The sequence below is a fragment of the Arachis hypogaea genome, chromosome 1 (assembly GCF_003086295.3).
Source record: "Arachis hypogaea cultivar Tifrunner chromosome 1, arahy.Tifrunner.gnm2.J5K5, whole genome shotgun sequence".
Classification (NCBI taxonomy): domain Eukaryota; kingdom Viridiplantae; phylum Streptophyta; class Magnoliopsida; order Fabales; family Fabaceae; genus Arachis; species Arachis hypogaea.
In genome coordinates, this window is record NC_092036.1 from 98063472 (window position 1) to 98082465 (window position 18994).

The window sequence follows — 18994 nt, forward strand, 5'->3', positions numbered from 1 at the left end:
TCTGTCTCTCTCTCTCTCTGACAGAGACAATGTACATAAAAGGTTTCAAAATCTTGTTGCTCGTATTAAATCAAGAAGGAAAAAAAAAAAAACAAGCCCCAAAGGTCACGGATTTGTTGCATTAGAAAAGTAAGAGGTAAAACAAAAAATAAATAAAAAATTATTTACTGGAAAATAATTCAATACTTACTACTATATTAGTGTTGGCTATATTTCTTGAAGTGGCTAATTAATTAAAACCTCCCGGGCCTGCTATGCTATTTCTTTTGTCTTTTTTTACCCTTACAGGTTATGGTTGGAACTCTTGAAACCTTTAACAAAAATATTATACACCAATCCTCCCATACTTTTCCTTGTGTATAAATACATATATTATGTAGCTTATTTTTAATATGAATTTTATATTAATTATTAATTTGATAAATGATTTTAATATACATATAGTATAGTTAAACTTTTAAATAGGTGTGATCCATCTACATCATCCTTAAAAGCTAATAAAAAGTGTTACACTTTTTGTTAATTAAATAAATTATAATATTTATTTCATTTTATTTTATTTTATATTTTATTTATATTTAGAAACTAGACTTTACATATTTAGGGTTAAAAAAGTTTAGAGCCCTAAAATTTATAGTTTATGATATTTTATATTTTATATTTTTTACTTTTTAAAAGTAAGTTAATTTTAAGAAAATGTTTTTTTTTTTAAATGGATTAGCATTTGCTAATTTATCTTGATCAATTAAAAAGCTATATGGAACAGTTGTTTTTTAAAGACTGATTCGTTGTCGATGTGAGCAATTTTGTGTGAACGAGTGAGTTGAACGCTCGACCAACCTAAATTAGTTGCCGTTGTTTTGTTTTGATGCACATGTTTAACCAAAAATACATATAGTGGGCTTGGTAAATCTGGAAAGTTGGGCCCAAATTACGAACCGGTCAAGAATAAGATCCAAATCTCCAATCCCAATCTAAACTGCAACTGCATCATTCATTTTCATCAAATATCTATTTGGGACCACAAAACAATGGCGCATGAATTCTGTTCTGTGTCCACTTCAGCTGCCGGCAGTGCACTTTTTTCCTGTTCCACCTCCTTACTCCATTCATTGAAAGATACAGCTTCATCAAAAGGGATGCCAAAACAACATTAGTATTTTAATCACCAAGACAAACAAAAAGAAACAAATTTTGCATCATATTTGAATATTAACTAATATATTATGAGAATTTAGCAGAATCGAAGAGAGTTGGAGTTGGGATTTGGGAACTGGTTCTCTCCTCTGTAGTGTTTGAAGTTAAGAATGGCGTGTGGGGCCCACAAGGAGGGCTTGGGGGGACGTTAGGCCCGCACTCCTAAATCTTGGAAGGGAACGGTACTATGTTAGTGGTCCATGAATGGTGAGGCTGACACGTGTCACCCATGGGTGCTGAGGTCGCTTTCGGGTTGGGTAGTGGCCAGCCCAAGTTGAGGAACGCCAACGCCTCTTGTGGGCCTTGTGCCCACTCCCACTGCTCACTGCCACACCCTCCTGTCACTCTTCCTTTGGTTTTCACTCCCTTCTCACTTCTCATCCTTCTTCACTTTTTCCCTTTTTGTTTTCCCAATAATACTTCTTTTTTCCAAACACAATTCCACAAAGAAGAGTGTTAGACCATCTCCAGTAGGAAACTGTCATAAAAAGTAACTCCACATCAAGTTTTTACGTTATAAACGGTAAATAGGAATTTAAAATATCTCTTTCTTCTCCATTAGAAGGAACTAACTTTAGTCCCTGTTGTGGTCCTACTTAATTAATTAATTAATTAAAATACTTAAAATTAATGTAATTGATTTTTTTAATAATATTATTTAAATTTATAAATTTAAAAATAATTAACTATTAAAAAATATTAATATTAAATAAATTCATATATAACAATAATACACAATATATAATTGTGGATTACACTAATTTATAGTTTTGTGTTTACAACTGCTAATTTTAATAATATTGTTAACATTTTAAATTTTAAAAATAAAAATAACTAACTCAACTAAAAATTATTTTGTAAGGTGTAAAAATTAAATTTATTTTTTAATGTAAGTAAATTTAATTAATTATAATTTAATATAATAATATAAATAATATTCAATATTAATTATGATATAAATAATTAATATAAATTATTAATTAAATAAAAATATAATTATTTAATATAATTTTTATTATAATTATTACTAATTTAATTATTATTTCATTATTTAATATAATTATTTAATTATTTCAGAATTTATATTATTATTTTTTTAAAATAATTTGTCAAATGGCAAATTATTATTGGTTAATTTGAGTCCCTATTTAGAGGGACTCCCTCATCTTGAGACCCGTGCGGGAACTCATTTCTTCTCTCCTCCAATGGTTAGAGTTCCTATGTGTCAGAAAAAAGTGAAAGAGGAACTCACCATTGTAGGTGCTCTTAGAAGTCTAGAAATTTTTGTAATTTGTAGTCATTAAATAGCCATCGATAATAATTTTAATAGTATGAGATTTTATCTAATAATTTTTTTTATTGGCTATATGATTATTAGAATTTAATAAAATTGCTGACTCCTAAATTTTTTTTTACAGAAATTCAAAATTTTAGTTTATTTTTTACAGATAAATAATATTTTTTATTTTTAAAATTAGTCAACAATTTTAAAAATAATCTTAAATTTTATTTTAAAATTTTTGACAATTAAATTTTAAAAAATTTAAAAATTTATTTATGTTAAAAGTTATTTTTTAAAATTATTGTTGAATTAGTCTTAAATTTTATAAAAAATTAACCGTTAAATATATATTTAATATAAATAACAAATTTTTAAAATAAAATTAAAACAAAATAAATTTTTTAAAAATATTTTTAAAATTTTTAACAAATTTAAGAATAAAAAAATATTTTTTGTCCTTTCTGCTAATATATCCTTTTATATTGATTCAATCGGCACCACCAGAATCCATAACTACACAATTAGCCAGAACTTAGAAGAATAGTAAATATATGTATTGTGGTGCAAAATATCATCTACTTTTAAATATTTGAATATAATTGCCATTTGATGAAAGAATATTTGAATGAATAGCCATATGGTGTCTTTTTATCGAAGGAAAACAAAAATTATCAATGATGGGGATATCTATCACCGAATACTTTTTTATTATTACCTTGCTCTCGTCTAAATAAAAGAGATAATTGATCCAAATCAAAAGTTTAAAATATTTTTAAAATAAAAATTGAATATGAAAAACTTTATTAAAAATAATGAATATTTTTGCTTATGATCTAATCATAAAACTAATTATTTATCAACCAATATCAACCATTTTTTAATTTTATTTTTAACTCATAATAATATTCAAATTAATATTTCACTAAAAAGAGAATAAAAAAGTAGAATAAAAACGTACAAAATTTGTTTATTATATAATAAAAAATCTAAAAAATATTCAAATTAACATTTAAATAATATAAAAGTATTAGTAAAAAGAACATTCGAAAATATTTATTATAGAACGTCCGAAACAAATTAGTAAATGAAAAAAGAGAAAGAAAGAAAAAGGAGATTAAACAAGAAAAGAATTGAGAAATAGAGATTGATTTTTTTGGGAAGTTTATTTAAAATTTTCATATATTACAAATAAAAGTGTTTACAAAATTAAATTTAAATACTATTTGACAGATCTTTTAAAAAAAATCATATTCTCTAAAAAAAAATTAAAAAATAAAATCTCTTTTTAAAATTAAAATTCTCTTATTTTTGTGAATTTATTATATTTATTATATATTATTAATTTTATAACTAAAATATGTTACATGTCATTCTCTCGTTATAATTGAAATTAATTTTTTTTTTAAATTAAAGAGTTCTTCTCTCATCTCTTTTCTTTTTTCTATCTCTCTCATTCTTTCACTCACTCTATCTCTCTTATATATTATTATCAATAATTAAATATAAATTTGACAATCAAAATATACAATATAGTATTTTCTTCTTGGATTCAAATTAAATTAAAATTAAAAATTAAAATATTAAAATTAAAATATAGCTGTATTATATTATATTTATATATTACTAACTAATTTAATAACCAAAATGTATCATGTGATACTCCCTTATTAAAATTTAAAAAAATATTTTTTTCCAAAATTAATAAACATCCTTTTATCTACCTCTCACTCTTTTTTCTATTTTTCTCTATCCTTCACACTATATATATAATTTATAATTTATAGTTTATATTATTAATTTAACAAATCAAAATGTGTCACCAGATATTTTTTCATTACAATTAAAATAAAAATTTTCCTTCCAAAATTAACAAACTCCATCTTTCATTCTTCTTCTTTATTTTTCTCTCTTTTTTTCTCTCATTCTCTATTTTTCTCTACCTTTATATTCTACAAAAAAATAAAATTAACAATATGATATAATTCAAATAAAAAATATTATTATACGCATATTTTTTATTTAGTTTTAATTTTTTACTACTTATCTTTCTAATTTATATTTTCACTTCTTTTCCTTCAAATATTTATTACATATAATTTAGAGAAAAAACTAATGTGATTAAAAGTTAGAATCAAGATTCAATTATTTAAAAGAAAATAAATTTAAATTAATTTTATAACTATCAATATAAATTTTTTTACACTATCTAATTATATTTTTATAACATATATAGAAAAAAATATTATTTTTAAATAGTAAGCATAAAAATTAACTATTTTTATTTGTGCAATAGATTTAACACCTAATTAAATATAAAAATATACACGTTAAATTCTTTCGAATTTTAGATAATGAATGTTAAAATTAATTATTAGTAAAAAATTAAACTCTTTCATATAAAAATAATAACTAAAAATATTATTATTTAATTTTTTTATCTACAGAGATCCTGATCTTTTTAGTTGACGGAGATTTTCGTTTCTTACGACCTTTCTGTAAAAATAGTTTAATTTTATAAATTTTTTGTACTATAATTTATAATATAAAGACCAATATAATTTTAAAATATTTATATGCTCGTAATATTATTACGAATAAAAATACTAATAAAAACTAAATTAGACCTTGTTCCAATTATTTGCTAAGTATAAAAATATTGGTTAATATATATTAATTCTCCAAAATTTCTCCTTGTATATATATATTGAAATTTAAGAAGAAATGTAATTTTACTTATTTATTTTGGATGTGTAAATACTAAATAGGATTTTCTCGAGTTTGTTGCATTGTACGGTAAAGGGTCTGATTGAAAACGAAAACGATGCCTGGCACACAGAAGGGGAAGAGGCAAGAGGCAAGATATGAAAAGTAAGATGTCACTTCTTCCCAGCAGTAGTGTATGTATGTGTAGTGTAGTAGCACTAACTAGTAAAGTAAATATCTGCCATCAACACCACAAAGGGGCTTCCTTGCTGGACCTCAAAGGTTTGTTTCTGTTTTTCCCTTTTCCACCTTAATATTATTTTCTATTCTCGTCCCAATCCCTACCATGCACTTAGCCTCCCCTATAATCGCCTATTTTAATACCCATATAATTACCCATTTAGCACTCCCCGTGATCTTTCTGTTGGGAATAAGACACAATTCCCCCTTGAGAAAACACCTTTGACCGAGAAATAAAATAGACACAATCACAACACAAGAATTTAACGTGGAAACTCCAATTACCGGAGAAAAAACCACGGCCGTTGTCAAATGACAACCAGAGAATATCACTATGTGAAAATTGTTACAACACATAGATTTCTTTCTCTCACCGGCACCCCAGTACACCCACACTCTTTCAAAGCAAATATCTAACTACACCTCACAACACTCTCTAATCAAAGAGTACAGAGGAAAAGAAAAATCAGATACAAGCTTAAAGTGTTTCTGACTGGTGCAAAAACAAATGGAGAACTTAGCCTCATATTTATAGCCTAGGCCACCCACTCCATTTGCTATCCTAAGCAATGTGGGACTAATTCAACCAAATCCTAACAATCTCCACCTTGATTGAAATAGTCACACATCTTCAGCTTCCATTGTCAACACCGACAATTCTTTGCTGCCATTGTCTATACCGACAATCATAGTTCAGAGAACTATCATACTCCACCATGAAAGTATACTCACTTGGAATTAGACCACTCCAAGAATTTCGCCTTGGTACAGATCGAAACCTTGCTGAAAATTCATGGTGCAACTTCCAAATTGGCTTTTCCTGGAAGTTCTTCAGCCATCGACCTAACTCCGCCACACACCTTGCATCTCAACGCCAACCAATGCCCGTGTGCAATTGTGGACCTGATTGCCACAACTCATCCTTATCCATGGCAGTGCGGTAATACCATGAGGATACTTCTTGTCTTCTAGAGAACATCATCTTCTCTCATAGAGAGAGCAACCAGAGATCTTCTCCTTCAACGCCTTGTGCAAACCTGATTGTATCAACACATCCTTGACTTGTATTTGCCACAAGCCAAAATTGATTCTTCCATCAAAATTTTCTATTTCAAGCTTCACAGCACTTGAATATCCTGACATTGTTGCAACCGTATACTGGAATAGTATAACTCAACTGTAGACCGTGCACTAGGAAGGGTCCCCAGGAAAGAGAGGTGGGTCACAATGGACACACTTAAATACCAAGTCTTTCCTTAGCCAGAACCTTTTCCAAACTGCACTCTCACAGAGTCACACTGCCTTCCAGCAACAACAACAGCAACCAAAGAGATTAGACTAGGCTGCAACCACAGAGCATACTAAGAATAAATCCCACCGAACCGAAGCTCTGATACCACTTGTTGGGAATAAGACACAATTCCCCCTTGAGAAAACACCTTTGACAGAGAAATAAAATAGACACAATCACAACACAAGAATTTAACGTGGAAACTCCAATTACCGGAGAAAAAACCACGGCCGTTGTCAAATGACAACCAGAGAATATCACTATGTGAAAATTGTTACAACACATAGATTTCTTTCTCTCACCGGCACCCCAGTACACCCACACTCTTTCAAAGCAAATATCTAACTACACCTCACAACACTCTCTAATCAAAAAGTACAGAGGAAAAGAAAAATCAGATACAAGCTTAAAGTGTTTCTGACTGGTGCAAAAACAAATGGAGAACTTAGCCTCATATTTATAGCCTAGGCCACCCACTCCATTTGCTATCCTAAGCAATGTGGGACTAATTCAACCAAATCCTAACACTTTCCTCTAAAGATAAAACAACACGTCAACGTAATGCTGTTTCATTCTTAGCCTTTTTGAACACGATATCTTAATCTATGTAACAAGTAGGGTATCCGAATTGACACAAATGGATTTTAATTCGCTTAAAGAAAAACGATTACTATTATTTATTTTAATTTGTTGTAGGTATAAACGAATAAAAATTAATAATACATATGTCATGTAGCTGCCTCTCCTACTTCATTGATGAATGGATCTTTGTCTTTATCAGAGGAAATCACCAATCACCTCACACCACAAACCCTACCACGTTATCACCAATCCCACCGTTGGATTCATCTCTGTGTCAACCCTTAGAGCTGTGTTACTTATACTAAATAATTTCTCCTTTTTAAACACTAAATTGACTCATTATCATCTATTATCATTGGAGAGAAGATAACAAAAGATTCATTGAACATATATAGGCTTTTCACAAATAATAATAATAATAACAAAAAGTAGAAGGAGTAGTGGACTTAATGCACAAAAATAATAAGTAAATTTGATGCATTATTATTACTTATTTCTTTCACTCTGTATATGCTTTTTCCTTAAAAAGTGTTTTCTCCAAACCTCTTCCATCTTTTTCTATCTTCATCGTCACCACCACCACCAACAACCACTCCTCTCTAGTCTTCACTGCAGAAATTCTCTAGCTAGAAACTTCCCCTCTTTGACTTCATGCCGAGTTTGGATCTCAGTAGTGCAAACTATTAAAAGGATAATCGAGAACAAATGCAATTATCGTAATAATTTGAAAAGACGAAGAAGGGCTTAAGAATTGAACGGAAATGGCTTTCCACGAGCACCATATGCAGCACGAGATAGCGTTTCAGCGCTTCACCGAGGAGCAAGAACTAACAGCAGAGAATAGGGACATGCAGCAGCAGAGGGCGGCGGGGGTGGTTGCGCCGCCGACGTGGCTCAACAACCCTAGCAGTCATCATCATCGACAGCAGCAGAATTTCCTGCACCAGCTGCAACCACCACCACCACCACCACCGGAGACAGCGACGACGACGGAGAAGAGCATGGATCGGAACACAAGTTTCGAATCGTCGGATGAATTGAGGGAATACAAAGCAGACATCTTAGGACACCCGCTGTACGACCAGCTTCTGTCGGCTCATGTTTCTTGCCTGAGAATCGCCACGCCGGTTGACCAGCTTCCACGGATCGACGCGCAGTTGCAGCAGTCGCAGCGCGTCGTTGATAAGTACTCTGCCCTCGCAAACCCTGTCGTTGATGACAAGGAGCTCGATCACTTCATGGTAATAATAATAATAGTAATCATTCTTTTTTTTTTTTCTATCAAATTTAAACCTAATACTTCTTTTTGCTCTTAAATATCAAACCCTTTGTGTGTGTTTTTTTTAATTATTATTTTGCTTCTACCAAACTTAGACGGTTAGACCTACTACCTTTCATGTCTGTTATTATTATTTTTTTTTTTTTTTTGAGCTTGAGGTTTATCCGGTGATGGGGATTTTGATATTTGTTAAGGTGGGTGTGAATAAATGAATCTAATTTAATTTAATTTTGGACAACGATTGAGGGTTCTAATTATATGATGGTGCCTTCTCCAATTCCTAGACCTTCGATAATGCTGCAGACTTTATGACTTTAATTTATATGGAATCTTTTCTGTTAAATGTTGACATGTTGGTCTTTTTCCATGGTTCACTTTTCTTTCCTCTGAAAATTGGATGGCTCACTTGCTAAATTCTTATAATGGAATAAGTTCAAAGATTATTATTACCTGTATACTGAAACTGAACTTTAAGCTTTCGATCGATGATTACGAAGTTCTTTCAAGCTTTTTTTTTTCCCTCATATCAAATGTACGTACGTTTCTGGCAGTACATTAATGAGAGAGGTATGGGACCTTGCTGATTCGGTACGTACTAACTATTAATTAAATTAATTAACCGGTTATGGTATTATTTGTCCCCTACCATATGGCACTGCCGATTCAATCTACCAACTACATAAAATAATTAATGTTACTAGTAATATTGAATTCTTTGTATTAATATTAACAATGTTTGTTCATGCCAAAATTAAATTTGTGATCACTTTAAGCATTTTCAAATTCAGAAAGGTGGACAAAAAGTGGATTAGTGGATTGTTGGGTGAGTAGCTAGAATATAATTATTCACAATGTGGTCTAATAATATATAGTAGATTATGTAGTAGGTATTCAAACAGACACACAATTTTGTTAGTAGTGTGCAACTAACATAGTTTAATATTAATATGGTTTTACTAACCAGCATCTGAAAAGGTGTTATAAAGCATTGATTGATGTATATATATAAAGCTATGAGTTTTTAATAAATGCAATTGATAAAAAAAATTCAAACCTTTTTAGCTCTTGATTCTTTCAGTAGTGTTGTTAGAAAAGTGGATATCAAAATCTTATATTAATATTCATCAGTAGAAGTTTGGTTTTGTGGGGTTTATTATTATGATATGATCGTAATAATCATGTAGCAATATAATATAATACAAGCAACAAGCAAGTAATAATTCTTTCCAGTTCTAAATTCATTGTGTTGGTTGCTTCTGGAGAAGAATGCTGTATTCATGATGATGACGATGATCCTTTTTTAAGGTTTGATTGTACTTTTATTTGTAGACACATTATGTTCTGCTGCTATGTGCGTTCAAGGAACAGTTGCAGCAACATGTCCGTGTTCATGCCATGGAAGCAGTGATGGCTTGTTGGGATCTTGAGCAGTCTCTACAAAGCTTGACCGGTAAGCTTTAATTTAAGCATCATCACACTCATCCCAATTATAAACTATCAACAGTTGTTCTTTTTATTTTTCTTTACTTGAGTTAATAGTATCCAACTAATATTTTGTAGAAGTTTCAAATGAGTTCTAATAAAAGTTAAAGATGGAACTAAGATCTAGTCAATTTTAGATGAAGTTGATAATCGAGAGTCGTTAAATAAAAATTTAATTAAATTATTTAAATTATTTAATGACTCTCCGCTATCAATTTCACTAAAAGTTAACTACACCAAAATTGTTATCCCCAGACATTTTAATTTTTAATAAATATTTAGAAGTATTCATAAATTAATCTATAGAACAAATTGGTTTTTTTTTTATCATTTTAAAAGAGTGTAATTTGTTTTAGAATTATATTTTTTATCTAATCATTTAAAACTAAAATTTATTAGAGACTTATTTATTCAATATTTATATTATTAAAAAATTGATTAATAATAACAAAAAAATTAATTTATTAGATAAAAATAATTATAAAAAATATTAAAAAGATAAAAATTTGTTGAGTAATAAAATGTACTATATAGTATATACCAACTATGCTATTCAACTTATTTTACCGTGATTATTATAATATCTAATTTATTAAAAAAAATTAATATTAATATTTAATTTAAAAAATATAAAAATAAATAATTTTTAAACATTTAAAATTTATTATAAAAAATAAATTAAATAAAAATTACACACCACGTATTATAGGTAGGGTTATGTTATGTGTATATTAAAATTAACTACCAAAATCAGTCACTAATATAAAATACATACTAAAATATAAATATACTATGAAAATAAATTAAACCACACATATATTTATACACAAATATATTGATAGATAATTTTAGTGTATAAATAACATTTCTCTTATAGGTAATATAGAATTCACCTTCTATTTGTTATATATATATAAAAAAAAAACAAAGAAAGAAAATGAAATGTGTATTGTGAAAGTATATATGTATTCCGGTTAGTTTGAGGGAACCCTAAAGGTGTAGGAACATGGAGCAGGTGTATCTCCTGGGGAAGGAACGGGAGCAACAATGTCGGACGACGAAGATGAGCAAGCGGAGAGCAACGGTGGCGGCGGCGGCGGCGGGGGGAACCTATACGAAGGAAGCTTTGACGGTGTTGATAGTCTTGGTTTTGGTCCTCTTGTGCCGACTGAGAGTGAAAGATCGTTGATGGAGCGAGTGAGGCATGAACTGAAGCATGAACTCAAACAGGGTTACAAGGAGAAGATCGTTGACATCCGTGAAGAGATTCTCCGCAAGAGAAGAGCTGGCAAGCTTCCTGGTGACACCACCTCCCTTCTCAAAGCTTGGTGGCAATCACATTCTAAATGGCCCTACCCTACTGTAATTAATTAATATCCTACCTTAATTAATTCTACCCTACTTAATTAATCAATGTGTTTTATAGTTTCAAATTACTGATTACAGGAGGAAGACAAGGCCAGGCTGGTGCAGGAAACTGGATTGCAATTAAAGCAGATAAATAATTGGTTCATAAATCAAAGGAAAAGGAACTGGCATACTAACCCCTCTTCCTCTAGTAACTCTAAAACCAAGCGAAAGAGGTATATATTTTTAGTTGCATTTAATTAAATTATCGAACGACTTTCAAGTATCAACTTTAGTGCATTTGAGTTTTCACCGCAAGTTTATCCTAATCTAGTAATCATCATGTTAGTTATGGTTATATATGGTGATGATTGCTGTAGTGAATGAATATTATTAATTAATGCAGCAGTGCAGGTGAGAGCAGTAACCAAAGCTTCATGTGATGAACCAAAAGGAAATTAAGATATATACATACATATATATATATCTATAACATTATAATGCTAGTCTTGGATTGCTTGCTGGGATTCTTAGACCTTAATTAACGTCCGAGGGCTACTGATATGGATGTAAAAGGGGATATATATCACTCTTGAATATTTTTGCTTTAAACACAGTAAACCCTAATATTGATGTACATATATGACTATATATATTTTCTGCCTTTATGATAGCACCATCCAAACGATTTCATGGGTATTGGCTGGGTAGAGCATGCTCCTGCATAATACTTACTATATAGTTCATATTTCTGGCTACCTCTTTATCTTTAAAAAAAATCATTTTATTGCAATTTAGGATTGAATTGACGAGTTTAATTATACTAAGAGAAATTCATTACAATCCAGCTGGTAAACAAATAAATGATATGAGCATATATGCTGCAAAGTCTATTCTATGAACCTGATGATAATATTATTGGTGAATTCTATTCCCAGTAAGAATGTGCATAATTGCTAGTCTATTACTTGGTGTGTTATATTCACACTTTCGTCTATTATATTTATTTAAATATTAAAAAAGATTACATAATTGCTAGTCTATTTTTATTTTTGTGTTATAATTAATTAATTCTTTATTTTTTTCCTAAAAATGTTGATCCACTAGTGTTCTCCTAAATATATTATTCATATCATTTCAGTTTAAAAGTTGTAGATTTATTTATTTTGTAGGTGAAAATCTTTTAGAAAAAGAGTTTGTATTTAAGTACAATTTATATATTTTTTTATATTATTATATTATATATATATATTTGCACTTTACAAAATTGGAACCAACGACCTGTATCTCGGCCACAACTACAATGTTCATAAAGAGATAAGCAACGAAGCCGCACTATGACCGTAACCACCCAATAATCCTGGCTAAACCCGAGATTCACTCTAACAAACCTGTAAACAAACTCAATAGTAAAATCTATAAGAACGGCAGCCACTAAGTAAAAGGGATATATCGAAAACACACACATATACTCGTAAGTAGTCTTCGTTCTCATCTTTAGAAAATATCTCTCATTAACTTGAGCGTCAGAGTCCTTTTTGCAGGTACCCCGCTCGGGTCGTGTTCAAGCAAGGCATCCCTCATTTCGGACATACGTCATCATCACAGTATCTCCCCAGAGTTTGATGTATAGCTCAGAGAAGAGTGACCTTGCACGTACATTGGCGCTCACCGTGGGGCGATCAACCTCACGTCTTAATCTTTTTATTGACGAATATCATATCTGCCTTGTACGCTCTCTCCTTTTTGCAGGAACCAAGCCATGACGGACCGTTCGACAACCCCTTCAAATAACCCCACTAATGCCGATTTGTTAGTCGCAAACGCTGCCCTGCTCGCAGAAAACCAGCGGATGGCCGAACTATTGGCCGGAATGCAGAACAATGACGAACGAAAAAGCAAGAAGGAAAACACTGATCAACATGAAGAACACCAGTCAGAATCGAATGTTAAAACGGGAGAAACTCACGTTAGAACAACAAGACGGCGAAATAATCCCTTCTCGGAAGAAATAATGAGCTTCAAAATGCCCAAAAATTTCACACTTCCGATGACATTAACGCCCTACAAGGGGATCGGAGACCCTAAAATCCACATCACGAAGTTTGAATCGATGATGTTTCTTAATAGCGACTCCGATCCCATCCTGTGTAGATCTTTTCCGACCTTTTTGGATGGAGCTACTTTATTATGGTTTTCTAACTTGCCCGCAGGATCAATATCAAGTTTTGACGAGTTCACTAAACTATTTGTAAACCATTTTGCAGCATCAAAGATCTATGTACAAGGTTCATATTACCTCAGCACCATCAAGCAGGGGCAGAAATAGAGCTTAAAAGAGTACATGACGCGGTTCACAGAAGCAGCTATGCAAATACCCGATCTTAACCCCGAAGTACAACTGCACGCAATCAAAAGCGGCCTCCGACCAGGGAAGTTTCAGGAAGCGATTGCGGTGGCAAAATCGAAAATGCTGGAAGAATTCCAAGAAAAATCTCAGGGCCAGATTGAAATCGAAGAACTCAGGGAGGCCCGACGAAACGAAAAGCCGATGAAAAAAGAAGAAGAAAGACCGCAAAGGTCCACCGACAGAGACATAAGAAAGCCATTCAAACTAGTGCTTAAGTTTGATTCATACACAAAATTCAACACGAAACGGGAGGATATAATCAAGGAGATCCTGCATAATAAACTGATCAAACCACCAGTCAGAGCGGGAACATACCAAGACCAGAAGTATGTGGACAAAAATAAACACTGCGTCTTCCACTAGAAGTTTGGACATACGACGAATGAATGCGTAATGGCAAAAGATTTGCTGGAGAGATTGGCAAGGCAAGGGCTCCTAGATAAGTATTTCTCAGCCAGGAGGCAGTGAGAAACAGAAAGAGAAAGCAGGCAAAAACAGGTCGAAACCCTGCCCCCCATCTAAGGGGATTATTAACTACATTTCAGGTGGTTTTGCAAGCGGAGGGACTACAACCTCGGCCCGGAAAAGAAACTACAGAACAATGATGACAATGGAAGGATCCCAGCCAGAAAGGAAAGCATCAATACCGAACTCTCACATCAACTTCAGCGCGTCCGACTTCAAAACAAACTGTCCGAACTTAGACGACCCGGTTGTCATCTCAGTCTACATGGGAGAATTAACAGTGAAGAAGGTCCTACTCGACCCAGGAAGCAGTGCCGACGTCTTGTTCTACTCGACCTTCAAAAAGATGCACTTCAGCGACAAGGCACTACAGCCATCACCCGGAGAATTGGTAGGGTTCTCCGGGGAAAAGGTATCGGTATCAGGATATATTTGGTTGAGAACAACAATCGGAGAACTGCCAAATAACAAAACCTTAGATATTCAATTTTTGGTGTTTGATTGCCCCAGCCCTTATAACATTATCTTAGGGCGTCCATCGCTAAACGCTTTTGGATCCATTGTCTCAACTGTCCATCTTTGTGTAAAATTTCCTTTGCAGGATGGCACGGTGGGGACAGTATACGCCGACCACAAGGAAGCCAGGCAATGCTACAATGCCAGCCTCAAATCCGTAAAAAAGGAGGCTCCTCGGATCCATACGGTGTATAATTCGGCAAACATACCAACTTTGACCGAACTTGACCCCCGAAGTGGCAACCATCGCCCCACACCAATGGAAGATCTTGAAAAGGTAATATTAAATCAAGATGAGCAATTTACTAATGTAGGGTCCGTATTAATCGCAGGACAGAAGACCGATCTTATGGCACTATTAAAAACAAACGCCGACCTCTTTCCATGGACATCGGCGGATATGCCCGGCATCGACCCAAGCTTTATCTGCCACAAGTTGGCGGTCCACCCCAACGCCCGACCTATACGACAAAAGAAAAGGAATCTGGGCGATGAACGAAGAAAGGCAGCAGAAGCAGAAACCAAAAAGCTCTTAGAGGCAGGGTTTATTCGGGAAATCCGATTTTCAGCATGGTTAGCAAATGTTGTAATGGTGCGAAAAAACTCGAAAAAATGGCGCATCTGTGTAGATTTCACCGACTTAAATAAAGCGTGCCCCAAAGATGGGTATCCGCTTCCTAACATAGACAAATTGGTGGACGACACATCAGGCTTCCAGATACTCAGCTTCATGGATGCCTATTCAGGCTATAATCAAATCCTCATGCACCCAGTAGATGAAGAAAAGACGGCATTCGTCACTGACCAAGGAAGCTTTTGCTACAAAGTCATGCCTTTTGGGCTAAAAAATGCAGGAGCAACCTATCAACGGTTAATGGACAAAGTCTTTAAAAATCATATCGGTAGAAACATCGAAATATATGTAGACGACATGGTGGTGAAGTCAACCTCGGAAGAACAACATAAAAAAGACTTGAATGAAATATTCGAACAGCTCAGAAAGCACAACATGAGACTGAACTCAGAAAAGTGCGCGTTTGGAGTACAGGGTTGAAAATTCCTCGGTTTCTTGCTAACCCACAGAGGGATAGAAGTAAATCCCGACAAATGCAATGCAGTAATCAACATGCAATCTCCTAGGAACAAGAAAGAAGTCCAACAGCTTACAGGTCGGCTGGCAGATTTCTCCAGATTCTTGCCAGCAGCAGCAGAAAAATCATATCACTTCTTCAACACACTGAAGAAGTCGGACCAGTTCAATTGGACAGAAGAATGTGAAGAAGCCTTCATAAAATTCAAGAATACCCTAGGATCACCACCTATATTAAAAAAGCCAGAGCAAGGTAAGTCGTTATATCTTTTCCTTTCGGTTTCAACTAACACAATAAGTTTAGTACTTGTAATAGAAAACGACAAGGAGCAACACCCAGTATATTTCGTGAGCAAAGTTTTGCAGGGTGCTGAAACAAGGTACCCAATGATAGAAAAACTAGCATTTGGACTTATCATCACAGCTCGGAGGCTGCGTCACTACTTCCAAGGATACCGAATTATTGTTCGGACCAACCAACCACTACGGTAAATCCTAGCGAGACCCGAACTGGCAGGAAGGCTCACAAAGTGGTCGGTCGAGCTCTCAGAATTCAACATCACATATCAGTCCAGGGGATCCCCCAGGGCCCAAGCTCTAGCCGATTTCATATCAGAGTTCACAAGTATAGTAGAGGAACAAGAGTAATGGGAATTGTATGTAGATGGAGCATCCAATGACAATGGGTGTGGAGCAGGTATACTACTAAGAGACAGCAAAGGCGTACATGCCGAACAATTAATCAAATTCATGTTCCAAACAACAAATAACCAAGCCGAGTATGAGGCGCTACTGGCAGGTATACTGCGACTTTGACTGTAATCATCCAATAATCCCGGCTAAACCTGAGATTCACTCCAACAAACCTGTAAACAAACTCAATAGTAAAATCTATAAGAACGGTAGCTACTAAGTAAAAGGGATATATCGAAAACACACACATATATTCGTAAGTAGTCTTCATTCTCATCTTTAAAAAATATCTCTCACTAACTTGAGTGTCGGAGTCCTTTTTGCAGGTACCCCACTCGGATTGTGTTCAAGCAAAGCATCCTTCATTTCGAACATACGTCATCATCACAGTATTTTCCCAGAATTATATATATATATATATATATATATATATATATATATATATATATATATATATATATATATATATATCATTAAAAATATATTAAATAATACTTAATTTAATAATTAATTTAATAATTGATTTTTTATATGCGCATAACATTTTTTCTTAAACAATATAAAATAGTTTGTAAAGTAGAGTTTCATAATTCCACTATTAAGTGAAGAAAAAGATCTAGCAAGTAGGGAAATTTTCAGTGTATCCGTTATAAAATATGTAATTAATTAAAAGAAAATTAGTTCCGGGTTTATTTATCTAAGCTATTTGTTTTTGACTTGGCATAAAACAAAAGAAAAGAATAAATGAGCATTTTGTGAACAAGTGGTTCCCCACAACGCGTTTACTTTTAATTTTCTCACGCAATCGTTTTCTTCCATTATCTTCCATTAATGGCTTGAATTGAATCTGTTCTATCGGTTAAGGCAAACACCGTAAAATTATGATGAACAAAAAGAATATAGTGATCTTTACATATTGAGTTGAATAAAAATACGAATAACATGTGAACAAATTTTACTGAATTAATGAATCTTAAAATTAGTATACACAGAATTTTATATTAATATCATGACTCATTTTGGCGGCGACCAACAGGAATAGGAGCAGAAAATCTGGCTGAGAAACTTGGAGGTATGTGATCTTCATCTTCGCTTTGAGCTCCACTATTGAAGTTGAGAGCATAACTGTGTTCATCATATTGAAACCTCTGCTTTTGATGCTTCTTGCCATACCCACTTATCTTTCTTATGAAAGTTTTCCACTTTGGACCCGCAATCACTTCCGAAGCCTCCTTCACCTTCCTTAACTTTTCCATCATCCATGGTTCTCCTTCGCCGCCGACAGCCTTTTGCTCCGCCAGTAAACGCTTACCTTCTTCGTCGCCGCCGCGCCACCACCTCAAGCTGAGACTACGAAAGCATCCGCATCCGCATCCGCTACCATCTTCCAGGCCTTCAAAACCTCGATCGTGCTCCATTTCCATCACCAATGGTCTTCCCTCGTAAGAACCCATGTTTCTTGGTATTCGTGTGTGGCTGCGTTGCTTTGTTTATTAGAGGAAGGATTTATATGGCAGAGGGTGATGATTAGAAGCAAGAGGAAGAAAAGTCAAAGAAAGCGTAGGAGACATGTTTGAACTTTGAATTTAGAAGGTTCCAAGCAAATATCCAATGAAAAGATAGAGGTACTCTCGGAGATGCTATTTTAAAGACTACTCTATTACGCGATCTCTTCCGCATTTTATACACTGACATTACTCAAATCATGAAATGTAATAAATAAATTAGCCGTCAAAATAAATGTAGCCAAGTAGTGAAGTAATGTTACGAGTACTTCAATCTCAACAGGGGTGGTGTGGTGTGATACTCGTTGTTCGTTCTCCCTCCCCGCGTAAATTACGCAATGTTTTCTTACGACGAAAAAATTGAATAATTTCAAAATGGGTTCAAAAGTTAAGCCCAATAGCTACGGCCCATAAAAAATCTTTTCTCTATAATATGCGACTGTGCTGGTATTTTCTAATCTTATGTTAGTTGATTATATATTGTTTTTTGCATTGAAGAAAAAGTATTTTAACACAAATTTAACCAAAGCACACCAAGTTGAATTTCCATGTTTTGCTCCAACGCCTCTACTTACAAACAGGAAGAATTTTTCTCCGAGCAATCTTTTCCTTTTTTTTTTTTCCAACATATCCTTTTATTTGATTCAGTCTAGTAACAAAATTGACCTATTCTCCAGGAGAAGAACACGATCACTTACAACTGGAAGTGCAAGACCAAAAATAAAAGAATAAAACAGAAAGCCTGAGTCAAACTAACTTATTAAAGTAGATATCTTGAGCTTATGAATTTAGTGAGTCGAGCTCAAACCTGAGATTTGAGTCTATTGGATCATAAATTAGCTCAATTATAATAGAGGAAACAAAGGAAGAAAACAACAAGCACAGTTGAGATACGGAATTCCGCACAATTGT

At 33.2% G+C, this 18994-nt stretch overlaps 2 protein-coding genes across 4 annotated transcripts; one reads left to right on the plus strand and one right to left on the minus strand.

Annotated features, from left to right (window-relative positions):
• The first annotated feature begins 7611 nt into the window (after nt 1–7611).
• LOC112701140 (homeobox protein knotted-1-like 2) lies at nt 7612–13605 on the plus strand. Of its 3 annotated transcripts, none has more exons than XM_072198891.1 (5): nt 7612–8536; nt 9904–10024; nt 11072–11418; nt 11503–11639; nt 12948–13605. In XM_072198891.1, exons 1-5 carry the CDS (start codon nt 8057–8059, stop codon nt 13027–13029), a joined length of 1167 nt encoding a protein of 388 aa, XP_072054992.1. In that variant the 5' UTR covers nt 7612–8056; the 3' UTR covers nt 13030–13605. The 3 variants fall into 3 exon arrangements, with proteins under 3 accessions (XP_072054992.1, XP_025607729.1, XP_025607734.1); XM_025751944.3 differs by lacking the exon at nt 12948–13605 and adding an exon at nt 11810–12102; XM_025751949.3 differs by lacking the exon at nt 12948–13605 and adding an exon at nt 11813–12102.
• A 3831-nt stretch (nt 13606–17436) lies between these two features.
• LOC112701153 (uncharacterized) lies at nt 17437–18369 on the minus strand. The gene has a single exon (XM_025751954.3). The coding sequence runs from the start codon at nt 18029–18031 to the stop codon at nt 17585–17587; it is 447 nt and encodes a 148-aa protein (XP_025607739.1). The 5' UTR covers nt 18032–18369; the 3' UTR covers nt 17437–17584.
• Between the last annotated feature and the right edge of the window lie 625 nt (nt 18370–18994).